This window comes from Catharus ustulatus, chromosome 2 (genome assembly GCF_009819885.2).
Source record: "Catharus ustulatus isolate bCatUst1 chromosome 2, bCatUst1.pri.v2, whole genome shotgun sequence".
Taxonomy (NCBI): domain Eukaryota; kingdom Metazoa; phylum Chordata; class Aves; order Passeriformes; family Turdidae; genus Catharus; species Catharus ustulatus.
This window is the reverse complement of record NC_046222.1, coordinates 27,220,380-27,241,719: the sequence shown is the minus strand read 5'-3', so window position 1 is coordinate 27,241,719 and position 21,340 is coordinate 27,220,380. Positions and strand designations below refer to the sequence as shown.

The window sequence follows — 21,340 nt, the reverse complement described above, 5'->3', positions numbered from 1 at the left end:
TGCTCCAGAGCCCTGAAGAAGAAGTTCTTCCAGAACCGTACCTGGAACTCTGGCCAGGGCCAAGCTCAATCAATCTATGGTGGCACTGGCACATAACTGTGAGGGTGTTTAGTGCGTCAATACAAACTGTGTTTCCTGTGAGGAAACCTTGTCGTTAACAGCTGAATTGGGAGGGCTTTCTGTGAGAGCCTTGATCTTCTTTCTCCCGTTTGGCCCAGTTTGCGCAGAATGGGTTCACAATCGCTTCATAAACCACATCCACGACTGTTCCTGCCTCCTGTCTGCTCTTAGAAAGCTGGAGAGGGATTGTTTATAAGAGTTTGTCGTGACCAGGCAAAGGGGAATGGTTTCAAACTGAAAGAAGGTGGGGTTAGATTAGATATTCAGTTTACCAGGGTGGTGAGACACTGGAACAGGCAACCCGGAGGAGTTGTAGATGGTCCATCCCTGGAAATATCTGAGGCCAGGTTGGAGGGCTTGGAGCAACCTGGTCTAGTGGAAGGTGTTCCTGCCATAGGGAACTGAGGAGTATTTAAGATCGGTTCCAAACCTAACCACTCTATGACAGCACTTGTGCGCGACAGCGCCATTTCTTTTATGGCTCAATGAAGCAGAACCGCAACACCCCTCTGCCTGACGGGCTTTAGGCACAAACCCCGCAATTCAGGGTTCCCTTTCGCGCGGCCCCAAGCACGGTCCCGATGGGACGGGCCGCGGGGGCGCGCCGGAGGGGCGGTGCCCGGCCGCGCTGCTCATGCGCGCTGCCCTCCCCCGGCCTCTACAGAGGTGAGCGGCTTGCTCTCCTTCGGGAGCGGACTCACCCGTGGCCCCGCGCCTCGCGATTGGTCTGTGCAGGCAGATTCATCGCCTCCAGCCAATCGCAGCCCGCGGCCGTTCTTCGCCTCGGGCTGCGTCTTGAAAACGTCCCAGGGCTCAGTGACGGAGGCAGCGCGCCCCTGATTGGCTCTCCCTCCTCGGCTCCACTCGGGTTGGCCCGGCGATGGCCGGAAGAGAGTCCTCCTTCCCATTGGCCGCCGGCCCGCGCTGCTAGGGCGGCGGCGGCGTGCTCCGATTGGGTCTCCGCTTCACTTCGGGGAGAATCGGTCGCGCCCGCGGTGTTTCCGTGATTGGTTCCGGCCAGTTACAGGCATTCTTGTAACGGCCTCAGGATTGGCCCCGAGAAGGCTCGGGCGTTTCCGTAACGGCCTCGGGCCGGGGGCTCGCGGGCGCGCGGGGTTCTTCGGCCGGGTATTCACAGACAGCGCTTACGGCTGCTCCGCAGCGTGGGGCGGCGGCGGGTACGGGCGGCTGCGCGGCTTTGAGGCACGCACATCGCGCAGCGGCGAGAGCCAGGCACGCAGCGGAGGGAGCAGCGAGGACAAAGGGACTGATCGGCAGGAACTGGGAGGGGGGCCCGGCGGGAGACTTCAGCCGGGCGGACGAGTCCTGTGTGCCTTGGGCACCTAGGGAAGCAGCAGCAAAATCAGCAAGCGCCGCCAGCTCTCTGAAGCCGGGCTGAGGAGGAGCAGGGAAGCCACCGCCGTTATGGCCCGTGCCGTCGCCACCGGCCGCCGTCCGCAGTGCAGCGTGCCTTGCCTGAGCCGCCGCCAGCTGCCCGGGCGGGCGCAATGAGCTGCCGCACCGCCGAAGCTATCGCCGCCTCATCGCCGCACTGAGCAGCCGTGTCAGCGAGCAGCGAGCCCGTAGGCCACCTCACCCCCCTCCGCGCGCCGCGGATCCCGCCGCCACCACCGGATCCTATTGCGACTCGTTTTCGCTTCGCCTCTGCTCGGCAGTGCCCTGAGATCCCTCCGCCGGGGAAAAAAATAGTCCCGTTGCCTGCCGCCTCCCTCAGAAGAGAGGGGAAAGGAGAAGAACGGGGAGCGGGGAAGGAAGAGAAGGAAGAAAAAGAGGAAAAGGAAAAATAAAGAGCTAAAGGAAATAAAAGGAGTGAAACGCGGCGGCGGGATCGAAGGAGCCGGGCCGCGAGCCTCCGCCCCATGTGACTGGCGCCCGGGGTGGGGGCAGCGAGGCCCAGCGAAACCCCCTCGCTCGGGAGCGGCGCCGGGGGGAGGTGGCTCTCGGACCCAGCGGCGCGGCCGGGAAGGATGGTCGTGTGAGGAGTGGGCGGTGTGAGGAGGAGCAGGAGGAGGCAGGAGAAGAAGCAGCCGCCGGGCGACAGAGACCGAGAGGGGAGGGGGCTTCCCCAGGGGGGGAAGGGGGAGTCCCGGCGTTTCATGTGGCGTGTCCCACCCGTCTCCTACAGCTGAGAGAGCGAGGGAGCGGCAGGCGGGCCCGCCGGGGCGAGGCGGAGGGCGAAGGCAGGAAGAGGAGAGAGGTGATCGTCGTTGGGGCAGAGCGGGAGAGACCATGTCCGGGAGGCCCAGGACCACCTCCTTCGCGGAGAGCTGCAAGCCGGTGCAGCAGCCCTCAGCCTTCGGTAGCATGAAAGTCAGCCGTGAGTATCCTGCCCCCACTCGGGTGGGAGGATGAGGGTCGGGGAGGCTGCCCCCGCCCTTCGCCCAGGCGGGGAGCGGTGAAGGGAGCCCGGCCTCAGCCCCGGCAGCTCATTTCTGTCCCCACCCCGCCCCCCCATTAACCTTGAGTAGGCGCACGCCGCCGATCCGTTCATGGCCTGCTGGACGGAAAATCCCGGTGGGTTTGTCTTCGTCCTTAGCTCCGGTCGCTGCTAGCGGCCTCTGGCTCATTAAACAGCCATTTTTCCCCCTTTGTGAAACGTATTCCGCGCTCCGTAGCCTGTATTTCCTTTTCGTTCCCCCCCCTCCTCCCATCGAAAGGAGGAAACGAATTGCAGGCACACAGGTATGACCGTGACATTGACGTCCATTATATGTTTTTTTGGAGAATTTTATTAAGCGCTCCTGGCTGCGAAGGCGAGAGAGCATGGAAGGTTTTTCCATGCACCCGTAGATCGGGTGTGAGCACCTTTTAGTCCAGCCTATTAAAACAAAAAAATTAAAAAAAAAAAGAGTGGGAGAGGAGCTTTCAAAAGGTGTCTGTAATATCCTCCAGACTGTGGTAAAATGCTCAGAAGAAGGTATAAGAAATGCTTATTTTGAAATAACTACTCTGTGGGCTCATATGTCAAGCTTGGCATTAATTTCCCAATTTTCTGATTAGAGGAATATTTTTAAGAATAAGGCCTGTGCTTTATTCTGCACAGACATGTCAGAAATCGTGCTTAGTGTGTGCCCATTCTTCGTACTCTATCCATTAGGGTAAGCTGGTTTATGTGAATTAAAAATATGAATTAAACCTGAACAAATGTACAGTGCTGATACAAAAAGGCCCAGTTCCGAGTTGCTATAGATCAGCTATGTGTGTATCATATGGCATTTCTTTACTCCTGATTTGATTGTGTTCACACTGAATTGTTCTTCCAAATTCATATGAACAGTGTAGTTTCTAGAGATATTTTCTTTTTTCTTACAGAAATGCAGGATGACATCTTTATGGGACCAGGAGTGCTTAGTAAGCATTCCCATTTGATTTATCTATTTGATATTCGTGTAAAGCCACACCTGACATGGCACTGTGGATGCATGCCTACATCCATCGCAGGAGCTTGTGTGTTTCATGCCAAAGCACTGGGAGATTGTGAGCTTTTTGACAGATGAGAAATTTTCATAGTTTTTTTTCACTGAAATGTCTTCTACTGTGCTTGAAGCCTTGAAGAGCATTTGGCTCAGGGGCTGTCCGCCTTGCATCTGCATGATCAGTGTGCCAGCAGCACTCCAAAAACCATGGGTGCCGTTAACCCATATTAGCAGCACAACAGCATAGGTTTGATCAGGTCCATCATTAGTATTTATTAAGGATTGCTGATCTGTACAAACTGTGGGTGACTCCATTTTAATCTACTGGCTTACTTTATGTGCCTGTGGAATGAAAAGCAGGTCTTGTTGATGAGTGTTTCTGCAGGTGGCTGTCTAAACCAAGAGAGACCTCAACCTGTCATACTCAGCAACTAAATTTGTCTTATTCAGTTTCTGCAGCTTGATTCGTGAAAGGTCATTGATGCTGCTTTCTCGTTTATTTGAGGTCAAAGACTAGACAGATGCTTGCCTGAGAAGAGGGTGCTAACTGATGCAGACTAACAAGTTTGCAAATATGATTCAATCCCAAGTGTAAAATACTGAGGGAGAAACAAAGGCTGTAACATAAAGCGCATGCACTTGTGATAAGCCCCCAATTGCTCTAGTCATGTGCTCCTGATCCTTCTGCTATCTGGAAAAAAATATCAGAACAAAGCAAGAGAACCACATTCAAGGATTCTGTGGGATGTGCAGTTTTTATTTTCAGTTAATCCAACTGTGTAAGACAGCCTGGGAAGTAAACTTTTTTTGGGGTGGGGGGAGCTGTTTTTGCTTTTTGGGGGTTTTTTGCCTGGTTTTTGGTTTGGGGTTTTTTTGTGTGTGATTTTTTGTGGTTTTTTTTTTTTTGCTTGGTTTTTTTCCCTTTGCTTTTTAACTGAGAAAAATTCCAGGGTGTCAAAAAAGGTTTTCTGGTTAGCAGAGTCTTGGTAACATCTTGTGACGTGATGTAGCAATCTGTGTATTGCCAGTGTGGAGTGCTTGTGTGGTGAACAGAGTTAAGGTGTCCCTTTCATTTTGATGTGTATTTAGCCTGATACTTAGTTATGTTCTGAGCCAGTTTGAGTTAAAGCTGGGACAAAAGAGTCCTTGTGAGGAAGGTGAAAATTGATGGATTGGTATTTTTTGAGTGTCTGGAACATCTTTAGTGTCTCTGCCTTGGTGTGGGTCTTTTGGAAGCAAAACCTGACTTGCCTTTTTTCTCTCTTTTGTAAGGAGGGGTGAAATCAAATGATGAAATCACTCTTGCTCTGATGTCTCTTGCAGCTATTGGTTCTCCTGGCTGACCGCTGCAACAGTTACCTAGGAAGGATGGATCTAAGGGATGAGAAAAGGATTAATAAAATACTGGAGAAGGGTTCATTGTTCCTTGTGTTTCCTGGGAGGAGCAGAACTAGAAGCGTACAGTGATTGCTCTTCTTCCCAAGGTGTATGGGGAAGAAAGAGTGAGCAAGGATTTTTCGTCTCTTTGCTGTGCAGTTTATTGGATTGAAATTATGATACTTTGTTCTCAGAAGTTGGCAACTGAATGAAGCCTTGAATGGAAGTATGGGAGATTACCAACAGCTACTTCTCATTCGGCTGTTGGGAAAGATGACTTCTCATGCATACTGCTCTCATTGCTCTGTCAGGGATATTACAAAGGTTTTAACATCTCTGCAACAGTAGGAACCTTGTGGCCTTCATGTATCTCTTTCAAGACATACATCTGTCTTCTAAATCTAACTATTTTTATTTCCATTTTTATATTTTGCTGGTTGTGAAATCACTCAACCATATGGATTTCTATGTTGAAATAGTCCCCAAATAGGATATTCTTTGTGTGGGTTTGTGCTGCTGGGTTTGTAGGCATTTCCCTGAACAAAAAAAAGGAAGCATGTGTACTCTTTGTATTAAGCCTGTCCCTCAAAAGGAGGGAACTAAGCTTCCAGTTTTCCACTTGCTGATACTATCAACCTGCTCATTATAGTACAAGAAGAGATAGGAGCTTGAAGTTTTCTATTTGTTCTTCAGCTGGGTGCTCTTGCACTGTTTACGTATGAACCTTATTTCTCAAATGGGACAAAAATAATCCTGAAATATAAACGGTAGTCATGCAATGCATGGCCAAAAATGACAGTATAAAAATAGAAGTCTCAAAGTTTGCAGTTTGAGAATTTGCATCTAATAACTGTAGAATGATTTTTTTCCCCTTCCCTTAGCTTTCAGGAAATGTGTTTCAAGTAACACCAAGTCCTTGCAGACAGCAGTACTTATTGTAACTGTAGCCAATTGTCTTGATAGTCTGCAGTAAATAACGTCTTGGCTAACACTTGCCATGAAGAATTTTTTGCTCCATGTATGAGTGTCATGGGTCTGTAATTGGTTATACAGGATTTGTCAACTTGGGAGGGTGAGGAAGGCAATTTTATTTGCTTTAGCTAATTCTGATGTTCACCACATACTCTTGATTGCAAAATCTGAAGGATAATCTTGTAATAATTCATTTTGAGCTCTGTGGGAGAATTTTACAGTGGTGCCAACTTGGGGTTTGTTGAAGTTCTTTTCTTCTTAGATTCACTGTTTTTTTTCTGTATTGTAAAATCTCCTGAAAGCACAATAGCTTGGTAAGCCTATATTATTGTGTATTGTTCACACAGAGCTTGATGGCTCTTTACAAGTGGTTCATGAAGGAGTAAAGTCTGTGAGTTTGTTGTTTTTTTAGTTGCTATTCCACAAGCCACTACATAAGTGACTGCTTTTTAGCTAGCAGTGGTGTCTAGGTGATAGTTTAGTTTAATTGTGTGTGGTGTCCAGGTAGGTGTGTAGGAAGAGCCTTGTAAAAGGGCACCCTGGGCGCCTTCAGCAAGAAGGAATGAATGGAACTGTTGAAACTGACAAAAGTGATTGAGTTAGTACCACCTGGTGTTTCTCAACCCATTTAGGGTAGGGCTCTCTATTGCTTTGATAGCAGTTTCTACCTAATTGGTTTCTGAAACTGAAAGCTGCCCATCCTGCTTTCCTTGCTGGAGAGAGGAAAATCACTCCTGTCCAGAAGCCTGCTGAGCGCTATGTGTCTGGCTGTCGCTCATCTTAGCCCTGTCCAGCTTTTCTGACTGCTGCTGGATGAGCAGGTTTCCTCATTCCTAGCGTGGAAAAAAAATGTGCTGGGTGGGGTCAGCTAATGAACACATGTGCCTGAGTGGAAAGTGTTTCATGTTACACTGCCCCAAAGTTGTACCTTGCAGACTGAAAAGGAATAAAACTGTGCTTAATTCTGATGCTGACAGACTTTTTCCTCTTTATTCATACCATTAGCTAGTTGAGCATTCCATTTATGTTCTGCACGTTTTCCTACACTGCTTCTTGCATGTGATCCCCTTTTACCCCTTGATTCACCTTCTGTATTTCCTAGCAATATTGGAACTGTCTTGTTCACCTGTTTACTCAGCTATGGTTTAATGGAGTGTGTTCCTTGCCTGTATGCATCCTGGCTCTGGAAGTTGTATCACTTCATCTGTTAACTTGATATAGGGCCTTGTAGATATCACAAACAGTGGCAGGGAGATGAAAAAAGCTGAAGACCACCCCACAACCTGATGAGTTTCCTTCTACTGCCCCGGGAGAGTTCTTTTATTTTCTTGTATTCTAGCTTTATATTTTATCTAAAACTGCTCTTAAATTTTCCAGTATTGGTGTTCAGTTTACTCATCACAGATCTTCACAATGATAGGAATCTGTGGGATATTGACTGTTGCTGTTCCCTCCCCTCCATGCTCTCTCTGAAACTGGATGGAGGGGTGAAGAAGATTCTGAAAGTCTACAGGGTATCTATGTGCAAAAAGCCTGCAATTAAAGCTTTGTGCTGCAATCAGCTGTAGCATTTTCTGAAATGAATTAATGCTAAACTCCTTGGTTATTTGAACACAGCTAAACTGTGCCAAGTGCTTGGAGAACACTTGAAACCTCTTGGTTCAAGCTACTGGGGTGTTTTTGTTTTAAATGACTGAGTCTCGTTTTAAGTTGAAAAGTCTGTTAGCTCTGAATTTCAAGAAATTTCTGTAGACAACTTAAAACTTGGATATTTTTCTGGAGTTCTCTCCCTTTTGATTTTGTTAAAAAATATTTAAAAATTAACTTTACTCTGAGGATTTTTAGTCACCCATAGCTAGTGTGGGAAGTGCTAAAGTGACTGTCTCCTCCAGCAGCGATATGCTGGTGGAGTTACTTGGCTACTTTCTGAATTTAATGAGCATCAGCCTGGAGCAGCCTTGAAAGACAAACAAAACTTTTAAAGTTCAAGCAACTAGGAAAGGAGTTTATTGAACATTTGAATGCCTCACAAAATACCCAAGTTCGTGCAAAATTAAAAATTTTTTTTTCAAAGCTTCTTTTAGAAAGCTGCACAAATAGGTGCTTTTTTATTTATGTGTGTTGAAAATAAATGCCAAATACAACATTTGCAACGTGACAAGACAAGGTACTCTTTCAGTCATAAAGGCTCAAAACCCTAGTGTACTGTACAAGTCAGACTCCCTTTCTTCAGATGCGAAACCAGGAACCCCCTTGTCACTTCTCATCCCATAGTGATTGTTTCCAAAGTGCTGCGTACTGCCATTGGGGGAGGTGGAAGATTGGAGGCGTAATGGTTTATGTCACTTTATATTTTTTTGATTGTTTTAAAATGTAACTACTTGAGTGCACTTTAGCAGTCTCATCTTGAGCTGCTCAGGCAGCTGTTCCTGGTCAGTGCTGCTGTGTCTCATGAAACAGAAGCCTAGAATGAATTTCTACCTGAAGCTTTTGCAAGCTAGATTTGGATAACAAGGATTTGCTTTCATCACCTCTTCAGAATCCTTCCTGCCCCCATAGGTAAACACTTACCATGCCATAGAGAGAGGGTCATTATTTAAGTGTTTTCCATGAAAACAGTGCATGTTTGACCTCAATCCTATATCCTGTAGATGTTACTGTGTGATACTTTGTCAGTGCAGTAGGAGAGGTGAGATGATGGTATTTCAATAGAAATCCATGTTGGAAACCTTTCTGAAAGCAGTCCTGTATCACTCTCTGAGAACTGTCAAAAATGTGGATGCCCAGAAGTCATACTGCTGCGCATCTAAAAGAAGTAGACAGTGACTTTTTTTTTTTATGTTCAGTGCTATCAAAGAATCTTTTTGTTAGGTGCTCTTGCCACAGATGACTTGTCTGTTGTTCAGAAAAGGAAATAAAGCAAAGCAGTTCACTCTGTACTTTTATCTCTTGCAGACAGGAAGTAGATCTAAGCATTTAAGGCAATTTGTGTTCTCACCTAGTCTGTCTTATAATGGAAGAATGGAAAGTGGGAAGATAGCTTGTCAATGTCAAGAACTCAGGGCTTTTTTTTTTTTCTTTTTTTTTTTTTTTTTAACAAAAGCCATACAGCAACAACTCTTTTTGAAGGGACAGCTCCAGTCCTTGCCAGGAACTTTGCTGTGTTTCTGTACCAAGGACTCTGTATTTTCTGGCTTGGCCTCATCAGATGAGGGAAGGGCTATTAACTGTGTATAAGTGCCAGTGCTTCCTGCACAGGTGAAAGTGGCCTGCCAGTTATCTTCTATGTTGATTAATTTCTAGATGATTTCCAGGGTTTCTGTGTGAGTGATAGTCAGGCTACCCGAAGGATCAGTTCCAAGGGGCTGCAGTACGCCTTGGTGCCTGCCATAGGAAATTCACTTTAACTTGCACAGAATTGAGAACACACAGCTGAGAAAAACAGCTTTATAGCTTTGTAGTATGTCAGAATAGGGCTGAATGTCTCTTTCTTTGAAGGGTATAATGACCAATATAACATTGGTGAAAGTATTTTTGTGTCTGAAAAATGTCTCTTAAACTTGATATATATATCATCACAAAAATGTGTAGTGATATAGTTACATTACTTGATGTGTCTTTTCAGGCAATTGGACTGAGAAACATTTTAGTAGTCCAAGTGCCTGACAGCAGATGATCGTATTGAGACCTGCTGATCAAAAGCAGTGGGTCAGAGCACTTAGAGAGAAGTTGAGTGTTGGCTCTGAAATAACCAGAAGGGGAAGCAGCAGCAGCTGAATTTTTCTGACCAAGACAGACTCCTTACAACCACATCATCTCTTCTCACTTTTTTAGTAGGAATATAATTCTTGTCAGATACAACCCCTATAGTTCATAGTAATATCTTTTGCCAGTAATGCAGACAATTGTTTAATTTTCAGGCAGGCCAAGAATATATTTTGCTGAAAGATAGACTGTGACTGTTGCTGCAGAGAAGAATGATTTTTCTTTGTAGAAAGAGGAAAACTATTTGGTCACAGCTGATAGTGCCAATCTGGATTTTTGATTCACTCTGTCCTGTAAACATTTACATAGAGCACAGACAATGCTGTTTGTACTGCATCTCATCAGCTTAGTTTTAAGTATCTATTGAAAAAAAGTAGCACAATGAATTGACCTGTGTGAGTGAGGGAGGAAAGGGTCACAAATTCATCAGCATAAATGAACAGAATATTTGGATGTTGGCCGAGTAAATGTGGATTATTTGGCACAGATCTGTATCCCCATGAATGAAACCCATAGCCACAAATGTATTTTCTTGATTTGTGGGGTTCAGTATCAACATTAGAAAAAATGTTTTGTGCCTCACTTAGAGAGCAAAAGCTTTCTGGCAGGGCCATCTCTCTTCAGGTGAGTAGATGGAACGTTTTATTTTCTTTATATATAGAATTGTTCACTTGAAACCTAAAGAAGCGAAAATGGTGTTGTCCCTGAGAAGAACATATCTGTTGACCATTTCACTTATATCTTGCCATCTTGCTTGTGGTTGTGTGTACTGCCTTGGGAACCATGGGTATGTATAGTCACGCACTATAGCAGTTGCAAATTAATGTTTTTATTCTTTGCTCCTCAGAGAATAGAACCTTCCTAATCAAATTCCAGTTTTAGCGACTTTTGAATAGATTTACCAATATGTTTTAGTAACCACAATGGATCACAGAGCTTATCTGAGCCTTGGGGAAATGTTTTAGAAACCCATGGAAAGCTAGGTGATTTTTTTCTGTTTGTCTGACTTTTCTAGTGGAACATCTACTGAATGTACTAGAGACAAAAACATAAGGTTTGTGTGGAGTGGGAGAACTTTACTATTCTGGAAATTGTGGACCCAAAGTTCAGATGATATTGGTCAGTGGGAGCACAGGGAGAGCATTAGTTGCAATGCCCAAAAAAAGGTACTGTCAATTTTAGATTGAGCTCAACTTCAATCTTGCTTTTCCTTGATCAGTGCAGTGGGCACGAGTTGGTTTGAGATTGTGCATAGGTTCTTATTCTAGTGACATGGAAATGGCAGTTGGGTTTGATGGACTTTTCACATGCACTAATGAAGTTCACCAGTAGGAATACCTGAATGTCATTCAAGCAATCAGGGCATGTTTCAGAAATGAATTTGGCTTAATGGAAGATCTTTTTAGGGGAATGAATACTGCGAAATCTGCAAGTCTCTTCTATTTTATGATAGATTCAACTTCAGTGAACTGAAGCTTCCATTCAGCTTGAGTAGCTGGATTTCAGTGTCCATGAAAACTGACAAGGTTCAAACATGACAAGTGACGTGACATCTCTGACAGGAAAAGAACAGTGGCTGTTTTCCCAGGTGGCACATTTGTAATGCCTGTGGGATTTTGGAGATAGAGATATTAATGAGGCAATGAGCAATATTTTCTGTTTGGCATCAATGCCTTGGCTTTAAGCAATAACCTGTGGATTTATTTTTTACTCTAATAACCTGGGTTATTTTTTCAGTGGTAATACTTGAGCAGTTCATGATTGACTGTAAGTGTTTATTACAGTGGACCAACTCTGAAAAGAAGCAGTGCAGAAATGTTTATGGTGTGAACATAACTTTTAATAATTATGATACTTCAGAAATAATAACAGTGACACTGCCTGCATTTCAAAATAGATGGTGAAAGCTTAATTTTATTCTTATATTGTGTCATAATTGCAAAACATAAATTTTTTCTAGTGTTAGTTTAAAAGATATAGTATCTACATATGCCTTTTAGGTTTTTTAGTTTATTCAGACACTGTGGGGTGGGGGTTTTGTTTATTTTGTCTTTTTTTTCTTTTAAGTGAAGAGCAAGTGCAATTATGAAGGAGTTCCGGACATACTATTTCAAAATCAGTAGATTCTGAGAAAAGTCATGTTAAATTGTCCTCTGGCACCTCCTTTTGCACTATTACTTTTTACGTGTATTTGAGTATAGACAGGCACACACATATGCATGGTCAGAAGTATGATATGGAGGACAGGAGATGATCTAGAGTTCTGAGATCTGGAATTTAAACCTAGGCTACAGGTGAAGGCTTCTACTTTAAAGCTTTTACAGACTGCTCTACATGTATGAGTGCAAAAGTTTCTTTATGTGCAAAGGTGCTCATGGTATTCTTGTCTGAGTATCTGGGAAGACTAGTAAGATGTAGGTTTTAACTTGCTTGTTATGATCACTCACACTTCCTGTACAATCTTATGTGCTGTGGTGCTTTCACCTCTCCCAATGTTCTTGTGCACTGCTGTGCTTCCAGTGAAGTTCTGAAGTTGTGCACTGGGGATTGCTGCAGAGGTGAGCAGCCCTCATCTAGTACTTTACAGGTATGTCTTACACCCTTCAGACTTAAGATATGTTAGTGGGGGCAAAAAAGCCCCCCATGCCAAGGCTGCTAGGGGTGGCATCTCTGTCTTATGTGCGAAATATTTTTCTGGAAAATATGAGGAAGAAGTACATGGAAAATATATCAGTAGCCTGTTAAATTATAGAACTCATGCAGGGTGTTCTTGAAGTAAGGAGACCAAAAGGTTGATGGGTAGGACTCCGCCTTCTTGAAGACTGCTGCACATAGGCTATTACAGTTTTGCTTTGGGACTATAGATGCATGTTTTTATGACTGTATTTGAAAGCTCTGTGATTTCTAAGTATAGTAGAGAATAAAGGCAAGTATTTCTAAAAATTCATTTAATGTCGAGGGTTTTGTCAGGAAAAGTGGTTAATAAAGGGGTAGGGAATTTGTCTGTAGATTAAGAGAATAATTATTTGTAATTTGACATTGAAGAGAGCAGATGTTCCTGAATTCCTGGAAATTTGTTTGTTGAAATCCATTGAATTTCTCTGGACATCTCTTATGCTGTTTAATTTTTATTTTTTCTTTTGTCTGTGTTAATTTGAAACCATCTCATACTTAGGAAACATGCAGTGAGTCAAATAGTGGTTATTTGACCATTTTTGTTTTCTATAACTTCTTCAATCCTAACTTGGAATTATTCTGTGTGTGAAAGCAGCTTTACCATATATATTATTAGCTTTTGTGCTTAGATGGAAAGTAAGTCATTATACATTAAATATAACTACTACAAAGTACCTTTTCCCCCCCTTTTAAAAAGTACTGTTGTCTTCAGGTTTTATAAAGTGACCCATCCCATGACTGTTTGTTGAAGAAAAGACCAGCCATATAACTGAAACATCTTAAAAAGAGAGCAGCCATGGATCGTGCTGGTAAATGGAGTCAGCTATGTGGCATGAAAGTGCTTGTTTAGAAACACATAATCCACTAAAACCTTCAGATGTATACTTTTATAGACTACTGTTAATTTTTTTCCTCCAGTAATTTTGTTACTGCGTAATTTTAATTTATTTGGCTTTATACAGCTAAGGGCTCTTAGTTCCCTTAAACTGATTTTGGATATGGGCAGCAACATGCAGTGTTGGAGAGCTGTGTAATTTATTGTTAGGTAAAATTACTGAATGTACTTAAAATAGATAACATTATATATATGTAAATATAATTCAAGACAAATACTTATATTCATATCTTCTGTTAATGGCTTGGATGTTATTCTTTTGGATGTTTCCTAATGGCACCTGTCAAAGATGGGAAAGTAGATTAGGCAGTGCCTTGATCTGACCCAGTATGTCTGTTCTTACAAATGACATCTTTGTATTGTATGTGCTCACTTTCAGTGTTAACTACTTTATATATTATGGCAGAAAATATGACTTCTTTGTCTAAGAAGGAGTCTACAGTTATTATAAAATGAATGTTCTTTGAAGTCAGGATTTGTGTCAGACCAGAAGGATGTACAGAATCAGGACTTCAGCAGTTTTGTTAAGTGTAGTAGTAACTTTTTTTTGTAACTGATCTAAGTAAAATTTCTAGACTTGTGGACTGCACTACCAGAGGTACTCTTAGGATTAAGGAGCATGTGTTCAGAATTATCTTAACAAATTGGTGCCCTAAGTAGGATGAAATGCACAAGGGGCTGATGTCATCTGTTATGCTTCAGTAAGGTTTGACTGTGCAGATTTGACTCTGATGATAACGTGTTTGGGGGTAACTGGGATGGTAGGAGATCTGCAGAGAAGAATCTGGAGTCAGATATTTGCACAGTGGTCATGAGTCAACTAACGCTAGAGAACCAGCAAATCTTTTACTTGGTGTATTGATGGCAATGTTGTGAAAAATACATGGAGTTAGCCTTCCCACTTAGTGTGCTAATGAGCTTAAGTACAGCTCCTGGTTTTGGTATTGTACTGGGTGAAGAATAATTGCAGGCAGAGGAAAATGGTCAGAGGTCTAAAAAAAGCACTTCAGCGGAAAATTTTGGAATTTTTTTTTTCCTTGTTTTTTAGAGGAGACAGAAGTGAAATTTCTTTTGATAAAGTTCTTTCAATATATAAAAGATAGTTGGAAAGAAAAGACAAAACTGTTGTCTTCCTTGCTGGAGATGAAACTATTTGTGGGCTTAAACTGTAGCAAACATTTATTAAACTAGTTGAGTCAACTCTTAAGAACAGGAGCACTGGAATAGATTAGAAAGGCTGTCAAATTCCCAGTAGTACTTGTTTGAAAAATGAAGATGCTTGCTTGCAGGTTGTTTATATACAGAAGTTTTGAGAGGTTTTAATTAAGACAACCTGTAGTCCCTTATGGCATTACTTTATGTAATTTCAGTTATTTCTTCATGGTCTTGGAATGAATTTCAATTAGAGCACACTGATCCTCTTGCTTCTTCCCTTAGGATGAGGTAGCCTTGTGTTACTGGCAGCTTCCTGGCTATTAGTGGGTGTGGAGATAAGGATTTGTGAAAATGTCGACAGCTTTAACACTTAAAAACAAGATAGATTGTCTTAGAGAGGTCATCTAGTCCAGTCCCCTTGCAGTAAGCAGGATCATCTTCAGCCACATCAGGTTGTTCAGAGTCCCGTCCAATCTGACTTTGGCAGTTTCTAGAAATGGGGCACCCACCACCTTTCTGTTGCACTGTTTCACCACCCTCATTGCAAAAAAAAAAAAAAAAAAAAAAAAATCTTTCTAATATCCAGACTCATACAACTTCCTTAGTGTTGGAGTTTAGGTAAATATACTGTATTTGGAAAAGCAGTTGGGCAGTATTTTTACTTAGAGGTTTAAATCTGCTCTGAATTTCATTTTTTGTGCAAGTGTTGTTCAAATGAAAGTGTGCTCTTTGGTAGTCCTATACTGCAGTTGATAAACACAGACTTTGTGGTGGATTTCTAGATCTTGCTTCATGTAGGTCTGGAGAAAAGCAAAGCTTTCCTTCAATTTTTTATCCTGTGGTTCTTGATTCAACGCAAAAGAATTTAGCACACATCAAGAACTACTCAGAGCTTCAGGTAGAGACCAGGACCAAACTTCACTAACTGGATAGGTACCAAGCTTACGTTAGGGGTGTCTGTCTGCTCCAAGCAACTTAGAGTGTATTGCCTTGGCGTATAATGCCAGTGCAAGAAGAATATTCATCCATTAATATATAACTCCCATCTAGTCACAGCAGTTGCTTTTGTTTTAATTTAATAAAGGGAAAAGTGTTTGAAGATTGTGTGTAGAAACTAGATGTTGCATAGAACATGAACCAAGAAAGAAAACACATTCTTGGTCTTGTACATTTGTGGAGTGTAGATAGTTGTTAAATTATTTTCATTTTATAGTTCAAGATTCGAAGAGAGTACAACAGAGTAACAATTTGTAACAATCGCAAAATGCCGGCTTTTACTGGCATGTGCTCAGCTCGGCACTCTGGCTGGCACTTCTGAGGTTGTAAATGTCAGAAAATTATTCACATATTAGCCGCTCCTGAGTATTAGCCGCATTTCCGGTTTGGGAGCAAAATCTTAGTCAAAATGGTGCAGCTTGTATTCGTGAAATTACTGTAACCTTCATGGATGAATGAAACTGTAAAGTCTAGAGTTGTCACATGAGAAACTGTAATGATACTTAAGAGCAGAAATAATCATCTGTACTGGTACATGGTTTCCCTTTTGATGAAGTGATTTGAAGGAAACAAAAGCTTTTTCTCTACCTTGCAAAGCTATAGTCTTATTTTGTACACATGTGAAGTTACTGTGGAAGGTTGGAATCCTGAACTATGAATATCATTGAATTGTAAAATTCTGTTGAGTCCTTGCTTCCATATTCCATGTGATTTTGAATGTGAAAAAATTGAAAGGTTTCAAATTTTTTTTTTCCTTTTATTCTGCTCAAATAGAAGAAATGATAACTCACTAACCTTATGCCAAAGTCCTCCTAAGGTACAGTAAGTAGTCCTAAATGCATTTTAGTTTTTCCATTTGAAATCTTTGGCTGATGGAAGGATTAGAACGTTGGCTATAAGCAAGGCTCTTGCTGGAGGTGGTTGTACTTAATTTCTAGGCAGTGTGTGGCTTAAGGCTGTGCTTTAGTGTTTTATCTGACTTCAACATGCACAAAATAGTACCATCTCTTACATGACTTAGACTGCCGGAGTGTACAGTTCTTTTTTTGCCTGCAGCTGTCATTATCTGAATGATGGCAGAGTTTACAACTTGTGTATTGTGGAAAACTTGTTCCCTTTCCCTGTTGATAGCTGTGAGCGACTGGGATGCTTCTGCTGACGTTCTTCAGCTTCAGTGCTGCAACAGGAAGTCAACAAAGTAACCTGGCATCAAAAAATGCAGCAAGGAAAGAAACAAGGTAAAGCCTAACCAAGTGGTCTTTTTGGGTTATGGGAACCATTCAGATTGAGTTTTCTGAAAATGAGGCTTCAAAGTAAATAACAATAAAATTAAATGCTTAAATCCCCTCTCTTTCCTGGACTTAGTAGTGAGTTTAGGATGCATTGGACAAGTATGAGGCAGTTGGTGAGCTAACTGAAGTTTTAAGTTAGTGCTGTTCTTATCATTGAAGTACCTTTCTCATGAAGAAGAAATGGAGAAAAGTACTCTTTCCTCCCCTTCCATATTTGTAAAATACTAATAACTCATCTTCGTGTTTAAAGTCTTCTCTGGCTTAAATGGTCACATGTCTCTTTGTTGGTCCTTTACGTTTGTTGTGTTCAGTATCTGTTGAAATTGACGTTTGTTGTGTTCAGTATCTGTTGAAATTGCAGGAAACTAGAACTCTTGAATGGAGTTCTCTGGAAAATGTGGATTTTAATATTTGCAATGCCAGAGTTTAGCTGATGTTACTCTCACAAGAAGGGCTTTTCTTTGTGAGATTCAGTTCTGTGCAAATCTGTTTTACAAATACAAGAATGTGTTTTTTTGAGGGAAAAGAGTAAGTGGAGCAGCATGCTTGAAAATGGTTCTGGTTTAAAGAATGCAGCAATACACCTTTGGTTTAAATAAAGCAAGCAGAAAAATTTAAAGTTTCATATCCTACCAATGTCTTAAATGTGTTTTTTGAACAGAACTTTTTAGAGATGGTGGTAGAAACATATGTAAGTGAGCTAAGTTTCTAGATTTGGACTAAAATTGATGTGCAGATCAGTGGATCAGCTAGGAAGTTTTTAATTAAGCGTGCTAAGTAAGTCATGTGGCGTATCCAAAAGCAGCACTTTGTTACAGGGGAGAAGAGCTGTTTTCTTGGGGGCAAATGAAAGAGAAATATTTCATTGAGCCACTCTTCTAACTGCTACCAGTGGGAAGAAAACATGGAGTCTAAAGTCAGTTAAGAAAATTTGAGAGCAAAATTTATACTCTTATTTTATAGCCTTTTTCTGTTTTTAAACAACTTTTAATATGGGACAAATTCTTACTTTTGCCAATATAAGCAGGAATACTTCAATGACTGTGAATCCAGGTGTCTTAAAAGTAGTATGCTGTGGAGAGCCCTTATGCCAAAAGCCTGGACAAGGTTCTGCACAAGGATGCTTGGGATATCCTTGAGTGGGACAGGTGAGCAGGTGGTAAGTGTTGTGGTGGGTGTTCTGCAATAGAGACAAGGAGGTGAGCAGAGTTCAAGTTGCTGCAGCTTAAGATACATGTGGAGAACTAAGTACCCACCTGATTACTTGGACTTCACAAGAGATGAGTAGTCTGAAGCATGAGTTGGGATATCAGGGGAAAGGCGCATCGGGAAGTGAAACTCATGGTCTTTGTCTTAACTTTAGCAAAATAGATGTGAATGTATTTTTTTCTCTGTAAGTCCTATAAGGGCAGAGTGAGCAAACATTAATTTCTGCTTTGACTTCTCTCAAGTACACTGCCTGTGTAAAAATAATGGCATTGAAGTTACAAAAGGAATGTATTTTCTGCTGAAACGTCTTTATTTTCTGTTCTCCCCATCCAGTGGAAAAGATTTTTTAGAGTGTCTTTCCTCAAGAAAGGCTGTACATCTTAAAGACTTGTCTTGACTGATTATATACCCAGGGCTATACAGTATAGCATCCTTCAGTAAGAAGTTACTGGACTTGAGAACCTAAAAGATTTTTTTTTTACTTTTCCAATTTATTGTACAGTATATATGAGAAGTTAAAGCTATTAAATTTTCATGATTTTGTAACTCTAGCAACATAAATTCAAAAGACTGGCCTCTGATGTGCTGAGGGGGATGTTCTAACGTATATGGAGACATCCTTTGTTGTGGCTTGAAGAGAAAGCCTTGGTTGCTCTTGTTGAAGACCAGTGTTTTCTTGTTAAAGAAAAGTATTTCTTCATCCAGGCCATTAAAGTGGCTGGAATTAAGCTAAAGTGAATAAATAGAAACATTCTAATCTAGTTATTCATGAACACGTATTTAATGTTTCTTTGTGGCTGGTAGTAACTAGAGCAGCCATGTAGCTTTATCGGATGTTGAAGTCTTGACTTGCATTGAATTTAGGAATTTTCTATACCAGCAGACATGTTTTCCAGTTCCCCTCCTGTTTAGGATTTAAGACCTCTACAAAACAGCATTTTGTCTGTAGGATAACATCTTTTTTTTTCTCCTGATTTTTTCCGTTAGGAAAAAATAAAGTAATAAAAAATAAAGTAATAAAAAGTTCAACTTTTCTGCAATTCTTGGCAAGGCATTAATATTTTTTGCCATTGCCTCTGCATATTAGGAATGCTCACAGGTAATTTAGGGGAATCTCCTCATTTTGAAGTCCATAACTACCAATGTTCTGGTTGTAATCCAAGTTAGGGACTGGATGAGTATTATACAAGGAGTATGCATCACTTGAAGTTTAAGTTGCTTTTCACTGTCACTGTTCGTGCAGCCTGGTTTGAACAAGTTGGATATAGTGTCTGACATGAGAAAATGTACTGACTGGTACTGCATGTTAAAATGTAGTGGAAACCAAATTGATTTAAAAGTACTATAGGCATGCCTTACCTTCTGAATCGTGTTACAGTTAATTTTCTGTGGAATTCCTGAGATAAATGGGGTTATACTGTTAGCCTTCTGTAAGCCATCAGTGTGACAGCTTGGACTTTTAAATTCAATGTTTAGAGTATTTATGTACAAATTCAATGTATTGGAAAAAAATGGGGGAGAATACTCAAAACTCATAATTCAGTTTTGGTTTTTGGAAAGTACTTGTCAGGTTTTATGCGGAACATCCTTATCACAATTGTAAGTCTTATAAACAAAGGCAATTAGATAAAGTTACTTGAGTTCTATTTTAAACAAAATTTTACTTCTCCATTCCAGTTTTTTCTTCAGTAGTTTTTTGTTCGGTTGGTTTTGTTTTTTTATTCTTGTTAGTCATAAATTTTTCAGTTTCTCTTCTTGCTTTTAGTGAAACAATATATTCTAGATGTGGATAGAAGAGTTATTTTTCTGATCTTCTTGACCTGTTTTCTCGAATGATTTTGTGAAGGGGAAAATAATTGAAACCAAAACTGACTTTGGTCAGAATGCCTCACCTATTTCAACTTACTGTTTTCACATCCCTGACCTACTAACAGCAAAACGTCTCCTAGAAAGCTTTTTTTCCCCAAGACATTAGGCAAAAATCTTGGACAAGTTAAAACTCTTAGTGTTCAATGTGGTTTGATTATGAAAATTCTCACCTGCTTCTGCAGGTGAGGAGGTTCAGCGTGATAGATGCCCAGACAAGAGCAATAAAAATTAGTTTTGGCAGGGTCTTAAGTCTAATCAAATAGTAAAACATCAGTACAGTTTGTCGTTTCCAAGCCTAGGTAACCTTGATGAGCTTTTGTTTGGAACATGACTTACTAAACTTTTCTTTATTTCAAGTTCTGTTGAACTTGCATAAAAGTGTGTGCAAGTATCTGCTTATCATGTTCTATTTATTTTTAATGCAGTGTTGAGATATGCCAGTTTGGGTTTTTATTAAGTATTTTTTCTTCTCTCCTCTCTGTTGACTCTTTCTGCCGTGGTTCTTTTGTATGGAACATTTTGGCTAAACTCATGGTTGTAGGTTTTGTTGTGGTTTTTTCTTCAAGTGGCATTTCTTAAACGGATAAGCACAGCTTCAGAGGAGTCATTTCATGGAATTTCTGTTCCTGTTACGTTCCTTTGGTAACATGGAGTGTGTAGTCCTTGGATGGTTGAGCTCAGTGCCTCAACCAGTCTGGTGACAGTGTTGTTGTTGCTGGAACAGACACCTGCCTCCCATACTACAGGATGCTACCAGATACGCAACACTGGGAAGAACTACCATGGGCACACTGAGCTTTTTCTGTGAATCTGCCTGTTCCATGAAAATAACATGCTTTTTTTCTCTATCAAGTAGTTCAGAGTTGAGTGCACTTGGTTTGCAGCAGATAAAAGGAAACTGGGATACATAAAAATGAAGCACCAGTTTAATATGCTCTTTGAGGATGTTTCCACTTTCTTGGTTATTGTGAAGCTTCAAGACTGCAGGCAGTGAAATTAATTGTATTTACAAAGTAATCACTTGGTCATTTGAAGTAGCTTGAACACTGCAGGGTTGAGAAGTTTTCTTAGCTCTTGGCAGAACCGTGCAAAAATTTATATGAAGCCTGGAAAGTCATGTCTTCTGGTTATGAGGTGTCAGCCTCTTCCAGTGCTGTCACATATAGTTTATAACTGGATGTAAACAACCTTGAACTTTGAAACTCTGTCTTAAATTAAGGCTTCTTGTTTGTTGTGGATTTTTTGTTTGTTTTTGGGGGGGTGGTTTTTTGTTTGTTTTTTTCTGTGAAAACCAAAATACTTAGCCTTTTTGATGTAGAACCATCTGGTTTAGTTCACCAAACCTGCAGGTGTAATCTGAGGTGCTGAGGCATTTAAGTTGCTGTATATATCTGAGGGTGTTGTTCCACCTTGTAGTGAGGCCATAAAATAACCACTGTTACTATGAAGGTGAGAAATTTTGCATTTGAATTTTGTGTGTGGCCAACTGTGACTCTCCTTGGTTTCCTGTAACTGCTAATATATTTCCTGCTGGTGGCTCCAGAAAGAGGAATTGAGGTAATTTTGCCTGTGACTAT

At 41.4% G+C, this 21,340-nt stretch overlaps 1 protein-coding gene across 4 annotated transcripts in view; it reads left to right on the top strand.

Moving 5' to 3' along the window:
- The first annotated feature begins 815 nt into the window (after positions 1–815).
- The window catches only part of GSK3B (glycogen synthase kinase 3 beta), a 178,442-nt gene continuing 157,917 nt past the window's right edge, over positions 816–21,340 (top strand). The window contains exons 1-2 of one of the 4 annotated variants that reach the window (XM_033053150.2): positions 816–2,458; positions 3,454–3,492. In XM_033053150.2, coding sequence (XP_032909041.1) covers positions 2,371–2,458; positions 3,454–3,492 — 127 coding nt within the window. In that variant the 5' untranslated portion in view covers positions 816–2,370. The remainder of the gene's footprint in view (positions 2,459–3,453; positions 3,493–21,340) is intronic. The other 3 variants (XM_033053151.2, XM_033053152.2, XM_033053153.2) reach the window with 3 other exon arrangements.